This window comes from Pleurodeles waltl, chromosome 5 (assembly GCF_031143425.1).
Source record: "Pleurodeles waltl isolate 20211129_DDA chromosome 5, aPleWal1.hap1.20221129, whole genome shotgun sequence".
NCBI classification, from domain to species: domain Eukaryota; kingdom Metazoa; phylum Chordata; class Amphibia; order Caudata; family Salamandridae; genus Pleurodeles; species Pleurodeles waltl.
This window is the reverse complement of record NC_090444.1, coordinates 105232457-105253517: the sequence shown is the minus strand read 5'-3', so window position 1 is coordinate 105253517 and position 21061 is coordinate 105232457. Positions and strand designations below refer to the sequence as shown.

Genomic DNA, 21061 nt, shown 5'->3' with positions numbered 1-21061 from the left:
AGGCAAGCCCGTCTGCACCCGTCCGCGCCTGGACCGCGCCTAGCGCCACAACCCCTGGCCCCCGCGACCCCCACCTCCCCCGCCTGACCCACAACTCCGCCTTCCTCACCGCTCTCAACCCCGGCCGCACGCCGGCCTGCTGCCGCGCCACCCCGAAGCGGACCCACGGACCCTTCACCTGCCGCAACTGCCATTTCACCTGCCTACGAACTCACACTACACCCAACAGGAACGACTCGCCCAGAAACAACCTCAACTGCATCCTGGTCAACACCAGATCCGTCCACAGGCACGCCATCAAACTGTGGAACCTCATCGACTCTACAAACCCGGACATCGCCTTCCTCACCGAGACCTGGATGAACCCCTCCTCGGCACCCGACATCGCCATAGCCATCCCCGACGGCTACAAAATCATCAGGAAAGATCGCACCAACCGCACCGGAGGAGGCATCGCCATCGCCCACAAGAGCTCCATCCGCATCTCAACCTACACCGACAACTCACTGCCCGACGCCGAGCACCTCCACTTCTCAATCAACAGCGACCCCAAGACCACCCTCAGAGGCACCCTCATATACAGACCACCAGGACCACGCACAAAGTTCAGCGAAGACATCGCAGACTTCATCAGCCCACACGCACTCCCGTCCACCAACTACATCCTCCTAGGGGACCTCAACTTCCACCTGGAGAATCGCACCGACAACAACACCACCACCTTATTGGACAACCTCGCCAACCTGGGACTGAAACAACTAGTCAACACCCCCACCCACTACGCCGGACACACGCTGGACCCCATCTTCTCCTCCAGAAAACACATCTCTTTCAGCCACACCACTGTACTCTCCTGGACAGACCACAGCTGTGTCCACTTCAGCTTCAAGAAAACCAACGTACACCACCACGCCCAACAACCACCAAGAAGACAGTGGAACCGAATCTCCTCGGAACAACTCACATCGACCCTCTCTCAGAACCCACCCACCAGCACTACAGACCCCAACGAAGCCGCCAACAACCTCACGAGCTGGATCTCATATTGCGCCAACCTCCTGGCCCCCCCGACCTCAAGGACTCCAAAAAAGAATGCCGCACCCTCGAGAAGACTTGGCGCCTCAACCAGACCGACGAAAACATGTCTGCTCTCAAAAACGCCACCCGCAAACACCACCAACTCCTCCGCGCAGCACGAAAATCAGCCTTCCAGAACAGACTAGACAGCAACGCCCACAACAGCAAGGAACTATTTGGCATCGTCAAAGAGCTCTCCAATCCCCGACGCCGAAAACAACTCCATCCCTCCCTCACAGGACCTCTGCGACTCCCTCGCAGCTTTCTTCCACCACAAGATCACCGACATCTACAACAGCTTCACCACAACCAACTCGAACCCTCCACCGGAACCCGCCACCGACAACACCACCATCCACACCTGGAACCCAACCTCCACTGAGGAAACCACCCGCGTCATGAACTCCATCCACTCAGGATCACCATCCGACCCCTGTCCGCACCACATCTTCAACAAAGCCGACAACATCATCGCACCCCACCTCCGAGACGTCATCAACACATCTTTTTCCACCGCCACCTTCCCGGAGAACTGGAAGCACGCTGAACTGAACGCCCTCCTAAAGAAACCAACAGCAGACCCCACCGAACTCAAAAACTTCCGGCCCATCTCGCTCCTACCGTTCCCCGCCAAAGTGATCGAAAAAATCGTCAACGCTCAACTCACCACCGCCCTGGAAACCAACGACTCACTCGACCCCTCACAGTTCGGCTTCAGAGCTAACCACAGCACCGAGACCGCCCTCATCGCAGCCACGGACGACATCAGATCCCTGACCGACAAAGGAGAAGCCGTGGCCCTCATACTCCTGGACCTCTCTGCAGCATTCGACACGGTCTGCCACCGCACCCTGATACGTCGCCTAAGCAACGCCGGCATCAGAGGCAAGGCCCTGGAATGGATCACCTCCTTCCTCTCCGGAAGAACTCAGAGAGTCCGCCTCCCCCCCTTCAGATCCACGGCTACGGAGATCATCTGCGGCGTCCCCCAGGGATCCTCCCTCAGCCCCACCCTCTTCAACATCTACATGACCCCCCTGGCGAACATCGCACGCAAACACGGACTCAACCTCATATCCTACGCAGACGACACCCAGCTCATCCTATCCCTCACCAACGACCCCACCTCAGCAAGAACCAGACTACACGAAGGCATGAAGGAAGTAGCGAACTGGATGACAGACAGCCGGCTTAAACTGAATACAGAGAAAACGGAGGTCCTCATCCTCGGCCCTACACCTACCGCCTGGGACGACTCCTGGTGGCCTCCCACCCTAGGCAGCACTCCCCAACCCACCGACCACGCACGCAACCTCAGTTTCATCCTGGACTCTTCCCTCTCCATGACCAGACAGGTCAACTCGGTGACCTCAGCATGCTTCAACACCCTCCGCATGCTCCGCAAGATCTTCCGCTGGATCCCCACCGACACCAGGAAGACCGTCACCCACGCCCTCGTCACCAGTCGCTTGGACTATGGGAACGCTCTGTACGCCGGCATCACCATCAAGCTGCAGAGGAAACTTCAACGAATCCAGAACGCTGCTGCACGACTTATCCTGAACATACCCCGCCACAACCACATCTCCGGACACCTGAGGAAACTCCACTGGCTCCAAGTCAACAAGAGGATAACCTTCAGACTCCTCACCCACGCACACAAAGCCCTGCACAACCGCGGACCAGAACTCATCAACCACCGCATCTCCTTCTACACTCCTCCTCGCACCCTACGCTCGACCGGACAAGCCCTGGCAGCCGTACCACGCATTCGCAAAGCCACTGCCGGAGGCAGGTCCTTCTCTTACCTAGCAGCGAAGACCTGGAACTCCCTACCCAGCCACCTTCGCGCCATACAAGACCACCTTCACTTCAGACGGCAGCTCAAGACCTGGCTCTTCGAGCATTGACCCCCCCCCCCCACAGCGCCTTGAGACCCTTACGGGTGAGTAGCGCGCTTTATAAATGCGACTGATTGATTGGATTGACTTTGCCAACTTCCAACTTGAAATAGAAACTTTGAGAGGGGCCACCGCTTGATCACCCATACAGGCCTGGGAGGGATTCTTTAATTCTCTTACGACTGCATTTTCAACTAAACCCCCTTTTAGGCAAAGCCGCGGACCAGCGGAGGCAGAAAGGTCCTCGACTTAATTGCAGCTAATGAAAAGGCGTCCCGAAAGGGACATTAGACGGGTATTCACATTGGACCCCACAGCCAACCAAAGAAACTAAATCCAAAATCTTTGCACTGAGGAGAGTATACAAAAAAGCCATTTTGATGGCATAAACCAAATACAAGATGGGTGTTTGGACCACATTGCTCTACGTGAACAAACAAAAAACTGCAAAGTTTTTGGACCTAAATTAACAAATTAGCAAATGGAACCCGTCGACATTATAAAGCTGATATCACCGAGGCCATTAAGCCTACATACATAATCACAGTTTACGCCTCAGATGAAAATGGCCAGCACCAAGGTCTAACAGCCTTTCAAAATCTCTATTTAGAAAAGATCCCTCATTTTGAACCACCTATTTAAAGTTTTATTCTGTAGTAAATAGTTTGGTACAAGGGCTTTCAGTCGGGTAGGATGAAGTGTCTGTTGGATTTCACCTGGGATTTTTACATGCCACACACTGACAAACGCACACACACACACTCTCTCACTTTCGTCTCTGCTTTGTAGACTTAACAAATGTTGATTAGTTTGAAAAATTTTGTGTTTTAAGTGTCCCTAACAATCCGTCATCCTCTCTCTCTTTCCACTGCCCCTTAAGCTCCCCACATGTCCCGCAACTCATATAATGTGTTTTAACAAGATATCCCAGTTCCGAGGACAGTCAAATGATCCGCCCAGCATGGAGTCTATAGCAGCAGGGCCATTCTCGACCTAGGATGCTCAGAGGGAAGGCCTTTCTTTTCACTAGGAAGTGACTTTATGTTAAAAGACTTCAGACACTGCTTACCTAGAAATGGACCAGCACTTTAAGCTTTGGCTCGGAGTATCTATTCCTCCTTATTCAGCAGATAGAGGGAATTTAGTCCCACATTTAAGAAAAGTGGGGTGAAGCATCACTTTTCTTGCACCTCCCCTGAGCCTCCCTAATGCCACCATGTGTGCAGTATTTAAGATATGCCTCACTGTGGCGGCATAAGGAGCAACAGCACAAATAATTTACGCTATTTTGACTTTTGCGCTAATAATGTAAAAAAAAACGAAGCTAGTGGAGAAAAGTGCAAGGAGGCCCATTGATTTCCATGAATGCATCCTTTTAATGCCTGCTTTCAGCAGGCATTAGAAATGACACCAAAATTGGCGCAATGAAATCTTGTAGATTTAATTGCACCATTTTTGTGGGTCTCCTTGCGCCGAAATGCCCCCTTTGCATAGATTATGCATGGCGCATGCATAATGTGGTCCAAGGGTTGCAAAATGAGCAATTCATGCATTGCGCTAAAATTTGTAGATATCGTGCAGCGTTTTTGGGAATCTAACACCACATGAGCATCAGAAAAATGACGCTTATGTGGTGTTAGATGGCGCAAGGCCATCCTTAAATTTGGGCCTTAGTGTGTGGTCTCAATACTTCTTTTAAATAGGCACATTGTAATGATTTGGATACCAATGTGCAACAGGACTTCCCATAGAATTGATAAATACAGGGCACACAGCAGCTAGATCATCTAGTAGAGGGTGTGGCACCCATTAGGGAGCAATCTACTTGCTCCACCCAATCGCACTGCACTAGGATACCACCGACCAAGTGAGCCCAATTTGAAGAACCTTTTTCCTTCAGCAAATCCAAAATGTGGGACGATTACAAATTATGATGCTGCACGTACAATATGCAGCAGCACTTTATGTTTTGGACTGGTTTGTTATTCCTCCATATTTTTGCTCACTTATTTTTAGTGGATTCCACCCCCAAAGAGGGAGCTTGTTCGCTAGTTCCCTATGAGACAATATGGATTTTATCATTTGCTTTTATATTGTATTTATGCATACACACACATTGTAATGATTTTGCTTAATCAAGCAATAAACATTTACTTACTTAACTTACTTAACTGCATCTTTTAAAATCTGGTCAGAAATGCTGAATAATTATTCAGACTAAAGTATGCACAAGACACTAGCAGTGTGGTCAATAATAGGCCTGGTCCTGAAAGCGAACCAGTCAAGAATGCTCAACGATGTGAAAAAGGTATGAGCCAAAATCTACAATATCCAGTAAGGGATTTTAAAAAATCCTTCAGTGTTGATGGTTCCCCTGACAAATGGCTGTTGTTATCAAATGATCAAAGGTTCAGGCTTCTACTATCTGTCTTAATACAGTAGAACGTTAATTTTGAAGTTCCTGCAACTCTCTTTTTGCAACAAATTAGGATAATTAGGATCCATAGAGCGGGGCCAAGAAAGATACCGGTATCACAACCTGTCAAGAGCAGGATGTAGGGGTGTTCCAAACATCTTGGACAAGTCTGCTCTAAGTAAGGGTGACTCTCTTCTGTAGCCGCTTTGTCTGACCACGGAAAATACATGATAGAAGCCTTCTTCAAAGGGCCAAGCTCAGGGAAAAAGGACCAAAATAAAAAATAACCCAAAAAGACAAGACAGGTGAGAGACTGAAGAGAGACCAGCTAATGATCAGTCAACCAAAGCAGTGAAGGACCAGGACATGGAAGGTTCAGTATAAAGAGAATGTAAATCATGAAAAAAGGCTTGGAAAAGCACAAAAATATTAGCATGGGGGCATCAACGTCAATGAAAAATACTTTCAAATGTATTGCTATGCAGTTTTCTTCTTAATTCTTCTCTCGTTTTACAGGTTCTAGAAATGAAGAGCCGCCCCCTGGAAAAGGATACTGGCAACAAGAGGGTCAGTACTAGTTTACTTTGAGATAGCTTTACAGGTAAGGAAATTGCACCATTTTGGATTAGACCTGTAGAAATGTGCCTAAAGTTATATGGCAAGGACTGCTGCCTTTATAAACTTTGAGTCAAACTTCACTCAGGTATACTACTCTGAAACCAGACATATTTCCAATTCTCAATAGTGGTGAACCAATGACTGAAGCAAAGAAAGAATTAGCTGTATGGAAGAGAATGCCCCAATTTTGAGTCAGGCCCACAGCTCTAGACCGCATAGCTTACTCTGGCCTAGAATGATGCAGTTCCCTTAGTTATGCACCAACTAAAGAAGACACGAGGGAATCTTTCCCACTGTGTAGGTAAAAGAGTACAACATGCTTCCCTGCTAACACAAGAACAGTGAAAGCCCAATGCAGAACATAGACCCAGCAAAGGCGCTGCATTGGGTTCATTTGAACAAGCCCTTAAAAACCCTACAGCTTGTACAGAGGATTTCTTTACATGTTTTCCTGAATTTGAATGTTGGACATACTAGGACGCCTCTCAATGAGTTAGCATTCGAGTCAATCTGTGTCTGCTGAACTGGAATCAACCCGGTGCTGTAGGAAGTATCTGTACCCAGTAAAAGATTGTTACGCAGCATTACCTGATGCACTACATCTTGAACTCACTTATGTGTGGGTTTAGTCAACAGTATCAAACTGGCTTTCTTCTTCATTTCCTTCCAATCGCTTGACACCCTCACATTTGGTTGTATGACTCTTACAGCCAAACATCTAAGCCTGTACTCTGGTTTTTGAAGCCTTCTTGCAACTTGGTCATTATTTGACACTGCTTCTTTTGGTGGCCCAGCAGGGCTTGACCTCCTGAGTGGATTAGAGCAATACCTTATGACCATCTAGTTACTTTGGACTATTTAACTCTACTTATTTTCTCTTTTGACCTATTTTTTAATCATTCTTGCTGGTCCTTGCTTGGTGTCTAGTTTATCTCCCTTTAATAAATTATTTACATTTTAACTAATTGTATTTGGATTTTTAATGAACTTACACATTAACAGTATTGTTGTGTGTTTTTCTTTTGTAGACAAACCACAAACACCTTCTCTGAGGACATCTTGCTGCTCAGGTCAAGCTACAAAGACTGAGACAACATAATGCGTGCAGAATCACTTAAACTATGGGCCAGATTATTTGGACTTAGTGGAAGCTCATCAACACTGTCTCTCTCTCTCTCTAAAAGGTTAGCATTTAGTTTTAGCTTAAGTTTATCTGGGATAAATATATCCGTAAAAGTATTAGAAACCATTGGTATTTATTTATGGGTATAATCATACAACATATATTTAAATTTAGCAATCGTATTCGCTACAGTAGACAGCTATCCACCCTTCATTAAGCCTTTTTTTCTTTCTTTGCCATTTCAAATGAAGATTACATAAACCTTTTGAGCCATCTAGTCCTTCTGGAGTCACCCAACACCCCAGCGTGTCTCATAGTTTCAGTGGACATGAATGAGAAATTAAGGATAGCCCCAAATGAACAACTAGATATTGCATTATCTCCGTATTAAAAAAAATCATAAGGATTGATACCTTGTTTTTTGTGGCGATTGTGTACAAAAAGAATTGTTGTCTTGTATTTTGGATAAAGAATACACAAAAACCCCTCGATACAAACATACTCATACCCAAAGATTCTTTCTCCTTAAATACATTGGCACTAAAGTAATATCCACAAATACCACAGAGATGAGGGAAAAGAAGAATGCGTTCGAAGTCTAAAACTTATGGCCAGAAAATAAAACAGATGTACTTTAAATTGTTTCGGATTACAAGATAATGCAATTTGGCAAAAATATAACATTAGCTTGAATGTATCATACAACATTCTACTTCTTACATCATTACACTTATTTTTTGTTTATTAAGGACACATTATGGGATTCATTTAAAACCTTGAATGTAAATTAAACTTTCATATACTTACTGCAGAGTTTGTTTTCACAGTTGTTAGGGCATTTACTGCATGGTGTGCCTTTTGTATATGGTGTATAGAGTCTAGCAGCATTATTTCCACTAAAATATTGGATAAAATATAAAAGTTAAGAGGGATTTCCAGGTTTCACATCAGCATTGTCCATCCTGTTCCTAATACTTTATCATTTTTCTTATGGCAGGTCTGACTTACTCAAGGCTTCTTTGTTACGTTCTTCTGATTCCTTGTATGTATGTAAAACCCACTGTGTCCACCTGTGTCGTTATGCTTGTGCCTCCTCTGGCTGATGGCGTAATGGCTGGAGAGGTTTGTTCTACAAGTGTTATCTGTGTATGGCTGGTGAGGCTATTTAAGCCTATGAGCCTTGCTTTAAGATGTGTGAGAATGGAGATGTTATGCACCACCAGTGGATAATGTAGAGGATGGGTGGTTGTATCAACAATAGGGCACCTTGTAGGTCACTTTGGGGGCTTATGCATATTGGAAGCAATAACTTGAATATCTGAGTGGGAGAAGAGATGAGGATACAAAGGGAGATAAAATAAATGGGTAAGAGTGGTAATGGAGTCATGGTGTCATGTGTGTGGTTAAGGAGTTAGAACTCTGCATGTGTGAGGAAGGGTAAGTAAGCTGGAAATGGGGAAGACCCTGGCATGACCCTACCACACGGCCAGTATATTCAGACCACTTTATGCTGATCCTGTCTGATTGTCATTAAAGCTAATCCTGGTCGCCAATATTGCAACCTGATGACGTTATGTTATGGTCAATCTTGCGTCATTGATACTTTAATAACATATAATTTGTGCCTATTACTGTCTCTGTTCTTTATCGGGAGAATGGCTGTGCTACTTCCTTTGCTGATGATTAGTCCATAGCAATAACAAAGAGTGTAATGTTCCACCATCCTTGAATCATACATACATTAAGAGGGGAAAGATGCTCTAGCACATATAGCCAAAAACTGAGGACTTGGCCAGACTCAATAAGCATGTCTCTCTGGGATGTTTCACAAGGATCAATGACATAATCCAATCCATCAGTTCACATGGGCTGCTTAAAGAAGAGAACTTATGCAGACACAAAACATTCAACAGATTTTGACCAAATAAACTCCCTCATCCCTTACCAGTCGAGGACAACACAATTAGTAAACAATGGAATCAAAATGTATCCTTGACACAAAGCAACTCAATTATTGAACATCTTTTAACACAAACCAAACACAGAGATGATGAGACACCTCAGTTGTCAATTAGTGATAGTACACATGTGAAAAGCGCTGTTTTAGTCACAGTCTTAGGACTCAAGACCAAGAGCAAATGAATCCACACAAGTGTAATATGTGATGGAAATAAAAGCAGCAGAGACCCATATGGCAAAATACCCTGACTCCTCTTAAAAGAATAATCACATGTCTGAGTTGGATAAATGAAGTGTGTTTATCTTTGTTAAAATTTGGGAATTTTATAGAGTGTTGCGTATCTCTCTTCAGTTACTTTAAAGCATTGGTTCCCAACCTGTGGTCCGTGGACCCCTGGGGGTCCGCGAAGCCTTCTCAGGGGGTCCGCGACTTCTTAAAAAATTAAAAAATATTAACAAATATTGACAAATTAGGGACCATGCTTCCAGTAATGACTCAGTGGGGGTCCCAAGATTCCCATGATGATTCAGTGGGGGTCCCTGGGTTCAATTAATGATAAAGTAGGGGTCCACAGAAGTCAAAAGGTTGGGAACCACTGCTTTAGAGCATTGAGACCTGTGATGTCCATATGGTTATTAGAGTCTGATCATTGAAAATGCTCCTTCTTCGATGTTCTTCAGTATCACCCCTTTGGTTAGATGTAGCAAGTAATAAATGATATATCATCAAATGTCTGAAGCACATGTATTTTGTTTGGTACTTGGATTTCAGCACTCTACTGTCTAGAGTCTTGTGCTATGAAGAATGTGCTTTTATCTTTGCACCATTTAAAGGACTGCTCGATAATGAGGTGTGCGGCAACAGCACAAAAACCATTTCAGGTTCTTGAGTAGCAGAGGTTAAAAACTGCAAATAAATTTGTCTTTTCTGCCCTAGTGGAAACTTCAGAGGAACTTCAACTCGTCTCAGTCACAGCAAGCCAATGAACTGATTTCAGGGCTGGTTCTATGTGGCTTGCAATGATTCAGGACATTTTGTCAAGATAGGTCTGCAGTCTTTGTAAATTTTCATTACAACCTAGGGAGCCGAGGGGGTCTAGCTGCTGCAAATCCCTGTTTAGTTGCTGCCATGTGAATGCTAGAAGAAACCAATGATAAAACAAACCAAGTAGCCCACAAACAGGAACAAATGCTGAATGCTAGCTTACATCACTTAGAACAGAGTTCTCCAATGAGTAGCTCGGACCGTGGTAGCTCTCCAACTATCTGTGAGTAGCTAAGTGTAATAAATAAATAAAACTTTTTTTGTTGAATTAGATATGTTTCCATAATTGAAAAGGATGTTTCTAAAAAATAAACATTGCCAGAACCGATATGCTGATGTTTTCAGAAAAAAAATATATTTAAGGCTGATATATAAAATCATTTAAAATGGCAAATTATACCCTTTGCCCCGAGATGGGAGAGGTCTAATACCTCGAAGCTCCGGAGCGCCCTTGGCCACGAAGCGTCCTTTCGCTGCCGGGGGGTCCGCATAAGAGTTGGGGGTGTCTCTTTGCAGATGGTTTCATACTGGTGAGACACTGTCTTCATGATTTCCCCCCTATATGTTTAGTTTTACATGTTCAATAATATTGTACAATGGCATATAAGTTTTACATTTATAAATATGCAATTAATTGCTTGATTAACTTGTATTACTTCAGCAAAAGCATTATTAACTACCTAACTGAATACGTCTCTCTAGTAAAAAAAAAATGCGAAACACGTACATGTAATTCATTTACAGTCACTTCTTAGACGTAGTACCATTTTTAGACATGAATAATTGCAGTGAATAAATAAGGATTTTTTATGATTAGGGTTAATAGAGGTACTACAATAATATGATTGTATTTGAAGCACATTCAATTCGAGGTGCAAAAGTTTGCTGAATAATGTTTTTAGTTGTGTGACATTTTTATAAATTCGTCATATTAGTTAATTTGGATGGTGTTTGATGCTGCTCATTCCACGCCTGCTCTTCCTGTCCCATTTCATTCCCCTGCTATGTCTCCCTTCCCCACAGGCTCCGCAGAACAAGAGACAAGCTGATATCACAGTGTATTTTATCAATGTGCAAGTATTGTGAAAGAACGTTCTAGTGTTTGTTAACAATCTGTAACAAGACACAGGGGGTCATTCCGACCCCGGCGGGTCGGCGGGAGCACCGCCAACAGGCTGGCGGTGCTCCTGAGGGCATTCTGACCGCGGCGGTATGGCCGCGGTCACAACCGGAAAACCGGCGGTGTCCTGCCAGTTTTCCGCTGCCCTGAGGAATCCCCCATGGCGGCGCAGCTTGCTGCGCCGCCATGGGGGATTACGACCCCCTCACCGCCATCCTGTTCCTGGCGGTTTCGACCGCCAGGAACAGGATGGCGGTGAGGGGTGTCGTGGGGCCCCTGGGGGCCCTGCAGTGCCCATGCCAATGGCATGGGCACTGCAGGGGCCCCCGTAAGAGGGCCCCACTTTGAATTTCAGTGTCTGCATAGCAGACACTGAAATTCACGACGGGTGCTACTGCACCCGTCGCACACTTCCCACTCCGCCGGCTCCATTCGGAGCCGGCTTCCTCGTGGGAAGGGGTTTCCCGCTGGGCTGGCGGGCGGCCTTCTGGCGGTCGCCCGCCAGCCCAGTGGGAAACACAGAATAACCGCGGCGGTCTTCTGACCGCGCAGCGGTATTCTGGCGGCTCCCCCCGGCACCGCGGTTACCGCGGCCGGCGGGAGTCGGAATGACCCCCACAGTGTCTTGGTTCTTCCACTGCACAGTTGCTGGGCTCATCACTCTTCAGCCGGCGTATGGCCTATTGTTTAAATTTTTTTACATCTAGTTAAACTTCCTATGTCAATGTGTTGCAGAAGCTGCTCGATGCTTTTCTTTGAAAATGGGATAGTGCTAACATGTAATGTTATCACATGAGTTTCTCTGACTTGTCAAAAAAATGATACATGGCTGACACCATGCTGAAACTGGTTTTGTTAATTTGATAAGCAGAATTTGTGTATAAGAACCCCTTGGTTTTAGGGGTGAGCCAGAATTAGATCAACTTCCTAAATAGCTAGCGATACTGCCTGCTCCTCTTATGATACTGCTTTTATTTGGAATTTAGAATAATTCTGATTTCTGACTATGCATTTAGCATTTGAGCCCATCCATACCATTATTTTGCATTTCAAAATCCTGCTTGAATTGAAATTTTGTAATAAAACCCGTTAACTTTTCCTCTGAAATATAACTCAGTTATTGAGTGGTCCCAGTTATTTACTTGAAAGGTTGCTAAATTAATATTGAAGAGGATGTTCTTTATCACAAGATGAAGGGTGATGGAGTGGAACCTCTAAGGTAAATTTGGGTGATGTAAATTTGGTATGCATTAAATTTGGGGTTTGGGGTCCTGCTCCCGCATGTCCTATACCACCCAAGACAGAAAAATACAGAGCCTGCACATTTGGAGCATAAAAGGTACAGATGAAAAATAAATATAAGGATAATTATACATAAAGAGATAAAAGCTATGCTTCATCCTTAGCTTCCAGCCAATAAAAAAGAATAACAGACGTTCCTTGTGAAATTGAACAAGTCTATATAAAGTCAACATCCCTTTATTAAAGTCCTCGAATGACAATTTTACGTGCATATATATATAGATTTAGGTGAAAAAAGCCCAATACTTACATACATGCGTAGTGGCAAACATGAAGATGAAAACCTGGACAAGCCTTATGTGCACATCCAATGCCATACGTTTCGTTCCAAACAAGCTTTACATTTTAAAGATAAATTATAGTTATTGGATTAAATATAGTTCTCGAAAGACAAGTTCAGATATTTTTCACAGTTTTTTTATTATGTTCTTTATTTGGCTCACCATAGCGCCTTTATCCAAAACAATGTACAATAATTAACATAATTAATGAGAGATTACATAAATAGTCATCAAATGTTCTTCGATTTTTATTTATCGGGATCATTATTTTGATACATTTGTGCATTAGAACTCAGACAATATATTCGCTTTTGCTGTAAATGAAACGAAGTGAGATTGTGCACACTGCCTTATCATTCTTGGAAATCCTGATTTAAAAGACAGGTCTTGTGCAGTCACAGCTCTCCTCCAGTCGCGGCTCATGGGAGGGAAAAGGGGTGGGATGGTGATAAGTAATAATTTTAAAAAAACATACCTTTTTCACTGCGCCACTCCGATCCCCTCAGCTCCAGTCTTACATTGCAGGCACATGCTCCCAGCTTGCACTGTGTCCAATCCTAATCCTGCTTTCCTGCTGCTGGAAGCATGAAAGCAGCATTAGGATTGGACGGAGCACCCAGCCAGGGCACTAAAAGGCAGAGTGGGAGACTCTGCCTGCTTTCTGCAACTCAGCATTGCTGGGTTGGAGAGAGCCTAGGGCGCATGTATGTTTGGCTGGCCCAAGACAGCCGACCAAACATACATGTGCACTGAGGGGGAGTGTAGTGCACTCTCCCTCTGTCCCTGTCATGCCCAAAGCCCGTAACACAGTTTATTATGTTTTTACTGTAAAAGTTTTGCAGGTGCTGCTACTGGCAGGGGTGTGACGCTCCTCCACCATAGAGGAGGAGCCACCCCTGCTCTCTTCTCTGCTTATAAGAGTTTTAATATAAACCTGCAACAACATCAGCTGCAAGATGTAGACTTTTAAAATATCATCAGACTATGGTGTGTAGTTAGATTAGTACATTTTATACTTCATGCACTGTTTTGCCGGGTTGTAGAGAGCCTAGTGTGCATGTATGTTTTGCCGGCCGTCTCAGTGGTCTGTTAGATTAGTTCATTTTATCCTTCCTGTGTATGCTTTCCTTTACAATATAGGCTAGTAGATTTCTTTGAGTAAATATATGTGCAGGTCAATATTTCTGTGTTTGATATTTTCATGTTCAAATGTGTATCTGCCAGTTTGTGACTCAAACCATAAACACTTATTGAAGCACCTAAAGCATGTTATTAAAATAGTGTATTGTGAAAAAGTAGGCAGCCCTTGGCCCTCTCCTGTCCCTCCAAGTGAAGTTAGACTCACAGAATAGGTTGTTTCCTTTTAGTTTGGAAGGATCTAGAAGTGTTGCAGTCTGTATGCAAACAGAGGCTCTCAGATGTCTCTGTGGTAGATGACAGTATCTTGTGAATCACGTATTATGTCACCTTCTAGGAAAGGAACAAAGTGAATTCATAAACCAGCATGCCTCCACCTGAATTGCCACAGTCAATGACTCCTTGATATGGCCATATATGTTAGCACTACTGGAACAAGTGAGGTTCAACCTCTCCTTCCGTGCATGGGTGCAGCTTCACTACACTTGACCCACAGTGCGTGTCTGGATCGAGGAAACAATGTCAGAGGAATTCCCCCTCAAAAGGTGGACAAGACCTCTTTCCCCTCTCATCTTTGTGATTGCAATGAAACGGATCACCAACTGGATCCGCAAAGATTCCCTAATCAGGAGGCTGCACTGGAATCACGGATGGGAGGGTGTGATCTCGCTCTATAGGGAAGAGGTACTAGTCTATGTCCTTGAACAGGAGGACTTGATTGACAGGATCCTTAAGATCTTTGGACAATTCTCCAGACTGCGTATTAATTGAGGCAAATCCTACCTCTACCCTATTGTGGGATGGAGGCCTAGGTGGAACTGGAAATACCCAATACCCACAGAGAAAATGGGGTCCCTCTATCTGGGGAATGTATTTCACTAGAGACCAACAATTCTTTATCGATAACAACTTGGGCAGATAACTTCAGGAATATAAATGTGATGTGGATCATTGGTGCAAACTACCCCTATCCTTGTTGGGCCGTACAGCCCTATAAAAAATAATATACCTCCCTAAATTCCTCTGTGCCCTCCAGAACTCCTTCTTTGAGATCCCCTAACCTTTCTTCTGAATGGCTGACGTTGTGACCCGGCTCTTGTTATGGGGAGGAAGGGCACTATGCATAGTGCACTGACCAAGAAAACCTTTGATGGGGGAATCGCCCTACCGAATCTGCACCTTTACTACTGGGCAACACAGTGGGTAGTCTTTAAGGACTGGTCATTGGGGGAACAAAGCAAGTCTTCACTTATGGCAGACATAATGACTATGGACTTGTTAGGATACGTTAGGCAGTTATACAGGAAGAAGAAACTAAACCCATTCCTATCCTCCATGGTGATGGTAAGTAGGAGATGGAGGGAGGTCACATCCGCGATAGGCTGGGAAGGCATATTATGCTGGAAACATCCTCATGGGATCTGGCAGCCTTGGCTCCAAAGCAAAGCAGTAGATAGTGGCAGAAAATTGGATTTTCTGGGAATTTTGAAGGTGGGGAATTTATGGACAGAGAAACATACAATGACCTTCCCTGACCTCCAGTCACAGTACAAAGTCACAGGTGCCCAAACTCTACGCTACTCACAAGTGAGACACATCCTGGGGGAATGCATAGTTGCCCCGGACAAGGTGTCTAAGGAAAGACCACTAGAATAAAGAGTGTTGGGATTCCCACTACACTGCCATGCAATATCACTAATATACAGCATGCTCTTGGGCAACAGACCCCCACCCCCATGTCAGAGCACTGCGCAACAGGTGGGAGGAAGATCTTGGCATAACAGAAGATGATGACTGGACCCTTCCCTGTAGATACACAAGGCGAAGTAGCAATCACAGCAGGATTTAGGCTTATCCACCTCAAAATCCTACATAGAGCATACTATACCATGAAGCAACTATTTGTGATGGGTAAGACTACATCAGATAGGTAGTTAAGGGGGTGCAAACAGCAAATTACATTGTGGTACTGCCAGAAGCTGTGCCTGTTCTGGAGGGGGATCCAGAAAAGGATATCGCAGGCCCTGGGACAGCCGCAAGAGCTCAATCCTAAAGTGGCTCAGATAGGCAGCTGGGGGAAGGAACAAATACTAGATAGATACCCAATCCCATTTTGAAATGTCGCCTTAATGGGCATGATATCATATAACAGTGGGGCCAGCAACTGTCTTGATGGTGGACAGGTGTGAGACAAACATGGACTGGTGCATGTGGACAGAACAGCAAATATATCAGGCCAGGTCATGCTCCAGCAATTTTACCAAGATGTGGAGCAACTGGAAGGGACTGGCAAAAGACTTGCACTAAGGGAAATTTCCCTGGATTGATGGAACCAGCCTTGAATCTATAGGAAAGGGACTGAGGACTAAGTGGAGTTAAATGGGAGATCCACAGGGCAACATCGGACTTATGAGGTCAATGGGGTGATTCAGATGAAGTGTAAACTGCACGGAAATTTCAGACAGGATATTATGTATTTGATTGCCGGAGGAAGGGGGTTCTGTCCTTGCTGGTCGGTTGGGGGTTTTACAATGGTGTTTTCAAATGTATCAAATTTAACTCTCTAAATTTTGAATTAAATGATTTTTTTTTAAAGTCAACGAGGATAAGCATCTCCATTTCCCATTTGGGTTTCTAAACAGGATTCATTCCTTGCACTGAAAGAATCAGGTCAAACGTATCTTGTTCTCCATCACCCTTAACTACGGTGACACACTGAATGAAGTTGGCTGCCAAGGCTGGCAGTCTGTAACCATGAAGACACTAAACCAGTATGTGTATGGTTTCTATAAGCCCACTCCCACCTCAATGAAGTTAGAGAAATCAGCCAATGTCTTGACTCATCCATTGGGGTGGTAACCATCAAATGTTATCTCTTTTCATTCCCTTCTGTCATCCGGTGCAAAATTCTGTCATCCAGATCAAAACCACTCCAATCCATTGAAGTGAAGGAAAGTCACTGCTTTGATGGCTTATGTCCAAATGCCCACATTTCCAACTCTCATATTGCTGCTAGGTCTTGTCGCAGCACTGGAAGATCACTGCTAGGAATAACACCCCAGATTGAAACACTTCCCAAGGGTGCTGAAAACATCAGTCTCTCTGGAGACTTTCCACATATCAAATGACTCATAAACCTGAAGAATTTCACTACAGGCACTCAAGCCTCATCCCCTTAGAGAGTCAGGCACACTAACCCTCCTAAATGTCACACATACCTGCAACCCTGCATGCACTCAGCCATTCACTATGTATGGGCAAATCCTTGTACCCTACTCTCTCTGGCATGGCCCAATCTCTTTGCCTAACACAGTGCTCACAGATTCCTGTCACAACATATCAGATTCACTTTAAATATGAACATTAACCATCTTCCAGAACCATACAGAGTAGTAATCCCAGAATATGACTGTTAGACCTGACAGCCTTAGGGTGGTCACCCCTAACTTTTTGACTACCTCCCTCCACTTTTTTACACTGTTTTTGCTGGTTTTAGGACTCTGCGCACTGTACCACTGCTAACCAGTGCTGCTAAAGTGCATACGCTCTGTCCCTTAAAACATGGTGACATTGGCTTATACCCAATCGGCTTATTTAATTTACTTATAAGTCATTAGTAAAGTGCACTACATTGATTGTGCCACCCACATAAGTATCCCCTTAGCCTTGGCTCAGGCCTGCCATTGCAAGACCTGTGTGTGCAGTTTCACTGCCACTTCGACTTGGCATTTAAAAGTACTTGCCAAGCCTTAAACTCCCCTTTTCCTACATATAAGTCACCCCTAAGGTAGGCCCTAGGTAACCCATAGGGCACGGTGCTATGTAGATAAAAGCCAGGACATATACCTGTGTAGTTTATATGTCCTGGTAGTGTAAACCCCCTAAATTCGGTTTACACTGCTGTGAGGCCTGATCCTTTCATAGGCTAACATTAGGGCTACCCTTTTATACTGTTTGAGTGATAGAATCTGATCTGAAAGGAGTAAAAATGTCATATTTAGTATGGCCAGAATGCTAATACAAAATTCTGCTGACTGGCGAAGATTGATTTAATATTACTATTTTTGAAATGCCACTTTTAGAAAGTGAGCGTCTCTCTGCACTTAAATCCTTCTGTGCCTTACAATCCACGTCTGGCTGGGTAAGTTGACAGCTCCCTTGTGCATTTCACTCATTCAACCCCAAACACAGGATGCTCAGTCACACCTGCACACATCTGCATACTGAATGGGTCTTCCTGGGCTGGGAGGGTGGAGGGCCTGACACTTACATGTCAAAGGACAGTGGCCTGCCCTCATGCAATGGACTGCCAAACCCCCTACTGGGACCCTGGCAGACATGATGGAACTGAAAGGGTACAGTGTGCACTTCTAAGCCACTCTTTGAAGTCTCCCCCACTTCAAAGGCACATTTGGGTATTTAAACAGGACCTCTGACCCTACCAACTCAAACACTTATGGACAAGATTCCTTCTGGGAAAGAAGCCCTGACCCAGAACCTGCAACCTGCTAAGATAAGCTGCCTGGCTGCCCAAAGGACTCACCTGACTGCTTTGCTGTAAAGGACTGCTGCCTTGCTGTTGTCCTGCTGCTTTGGTGCCCTCTGGCTCTGCTCTCCAAGGGTTTGGATTGAGCTTACCTCCTGTTTCCTGAGGTCTCATGGCCAAAAACACTTCAACTCTCCAAAGAACTCCTTGTGTAGCGAAAATTAACGCACAGCCTGCCAGAATTGATGCACAGCCTGCACTGCGGTGTAGGAGGCTGGCCTGGCTTATAGTTGGTACCTGATGGTACTTACACCTTGTGCCTGGTCCAGTTATCCCTTATTAGTATATTGGCAGTGTTCTAGCAGCTTAGGAGACTTGCAAAGCTCCTACCATACCACTTATATCATATAGCACTATATCATAAGAATCACAATACTCAGAGTTACTAAAAATAAATGTACTTTATTTTAGTGACAATATGCCAAAAGTATCTCAGAGGATATACTCCCTTAGGAGGTAAGTAAAATGCACAAAATATACACACAAACCAAAATCAGGTAAGTAAACAGTTAGAAAAGTAGTGCAAACACTGTAGAATACACTAGGATGCAATAGGCCTAGGGGAAACACAAACCATATTCTAAGAAAGTGGAATGTGAACCACTTAGGGACCCCAGGCCTAGTGTAGTGTGTAGAGGGTTGCTGGGAGTGTAAGAAAACACTAAGGGTGTCCAAGATACCCCACCCCAAGACCCTGAAAAGTAGGAGTAAAGTTACCCTACTTCCCCAGAAACACACTAAAGTCGTGATAGGAGATTCCTCAAAGACAACAACTGACTGCAAAGCACTGAAGACGGATTCCTGGACCGGAGGACCTGTAAAGGAAGGGGACCAAGTCCAAGAGTCACAAAAGTGTCCAGGGGGGGCAGGAGCCCACTAAACCCCGGATGAAGGTGCAAAATGGCTGCCTCCGGGTGGAAGAAGCTGAAGATTCTGCAATAAAGAAAGATGCCAGGAACTTCTTCTTTGCACAGATGTCTCATGGCGTGCTGGAGGATGCAGAGTTGTTTCCATGCAGAAAGACCGCAAGCAAGCCTTGCTAGCTGCAAAGGTCGTTGTTGAAGAAAATGGGTGCTGCCCCGGCCCAGGAAGACCAGGAGGTCGCCCCTTGGAGGAGGAGACAGAGGGGGCACTCAGCAGCACAGAGAGCCCATGCTGAAACAGGCAGCACCCGCAGAAGCACTTGAACAGGCATTCAAGAAATCCGAGCAAGGCGGCCATCTCAACACTACAAAGAAGGGTCCCACGAAGTTGGTGGTCAACTCAGCGAGTTGAGCAATGCAGGACGGAGTGCTGGGGACCTGGGCTATGCTGTGCTTGAAGGATTCCTTGCAAAAGTGCACAGAAACCCTAGCAGTTGCAGTACACAGGGTTACTGTCTGGTGTGGGGAAGCAAGGACTTACCTCCACCAAATTTGGACAGATGGACCACTGGACTGTCGGGGTCTCTTGGATCCAGCTCCTGTGTTCGAGGGACCACCCTCGTCGAGATGAGAAGGGCCCCAGAGGACCGGTGAAGCAGAAGTTTGGTGCCTGTGTTAGCAGGGGGAAGATTCCGTCGCCCCACGGGAGATTTCTTCTTAGCTTCCAGTGCAGGGTGAAGGCAGACAGCCCTCAGAGCATGCACCACCAGGAAACAGTCGAGAAAGCCGGCAGGATTAGGCGCAACACTGTTGCTGGTAGTCATCTTGCTACTTTGTTGTAGTTATTACATAAGTTACTTAAGTGCAGTGTAGAATGGCTGTGAAATAACGTGGACGTTATTTCCCTCAGGCTGCAGTGGCAGTCCTGTGTAAGAATTGCTTGAGCTCCCTATGGGTGGCAAAAGAAATGCTGCAGCCCATAGGGATCTTCTGGAACCCCAATACCCTGGGTACCTAGGTACCATATACTAGGGAATTATGAGGGTGTTCCAGTGTGCCAATCAGAATTGGTAAAAATGGTCACTAGCCTGCAGTGACAATTTTAAAGAGAGAGAGAGCATAAGCACTGAGGTTGTGCTTAGCAGCGCCTCAGTGACACAGTTAGGCACCACACAGGGAACACATTCAGTACACAAACTATGAGCACTGGGGTCCTGGCTAGCAGGATTCCAGTGATAGAGGCAAAAAAAAACTGACACACAAGTAAAAATGGGAGTAACATGCCAGGCAAGATGGTACTTTTCTACAATTTCCTATTGCTTGCATTGTTCTATGACTATTTACTTGTCTAATTGTGGTGTCTAGTGTATATATTGTGTATAGTACTTAACTCCAGAAGGGTAGTGTCTCTAAGATATTTTTGGTACTTTGTCACCTAAATAAATACCTTTATTTTTGGTAACACTGAGTATTGTCTTTACTTGTGTATAAGTACTGTGTAACTATAAGAGGTATTGCAGGAGCTTTGCATGTCTCCTAGTTCAGCCTAAGCTGCTCTGCAAGATGGGATTGTTATTGTTATTATATAGAGTTCTAACAAACTCCTTCACTCTCTCTGTGGAGTCTTTCCAGATAACAAACACATCATCAATATACCGTAGCCATAAGATAAC

The 21061-nt window shown here is 45.0% G+C and overlaps 1 protein-coding gene across 1 annotated transcript in view; it reads right to left on the bottom strand.

The window, feature by feature from the left end:
* The window catches only part of LOC138295428 (cysteine-rich venom protein-like), a 115272-nt gene that overhangs the window by 37119 nt on the left and 57092 nt on the right, over positions 1-21061 (bottom strand). The window contains exons 6-7 of the mRNA XM_069233725.1: positions 12812-12897; positions 7943-8031 (exon numbers count right to left, since the gene is read on the bottom strand). Coding sequence (XP_069089826.1) covers positions 7943-8031; positions 12812-12897 — 175 coding nt within the window. The remainder of the gene's footprint in view (positions 1-7942; positions 8032-12811; positions 12898-21061) is intronic.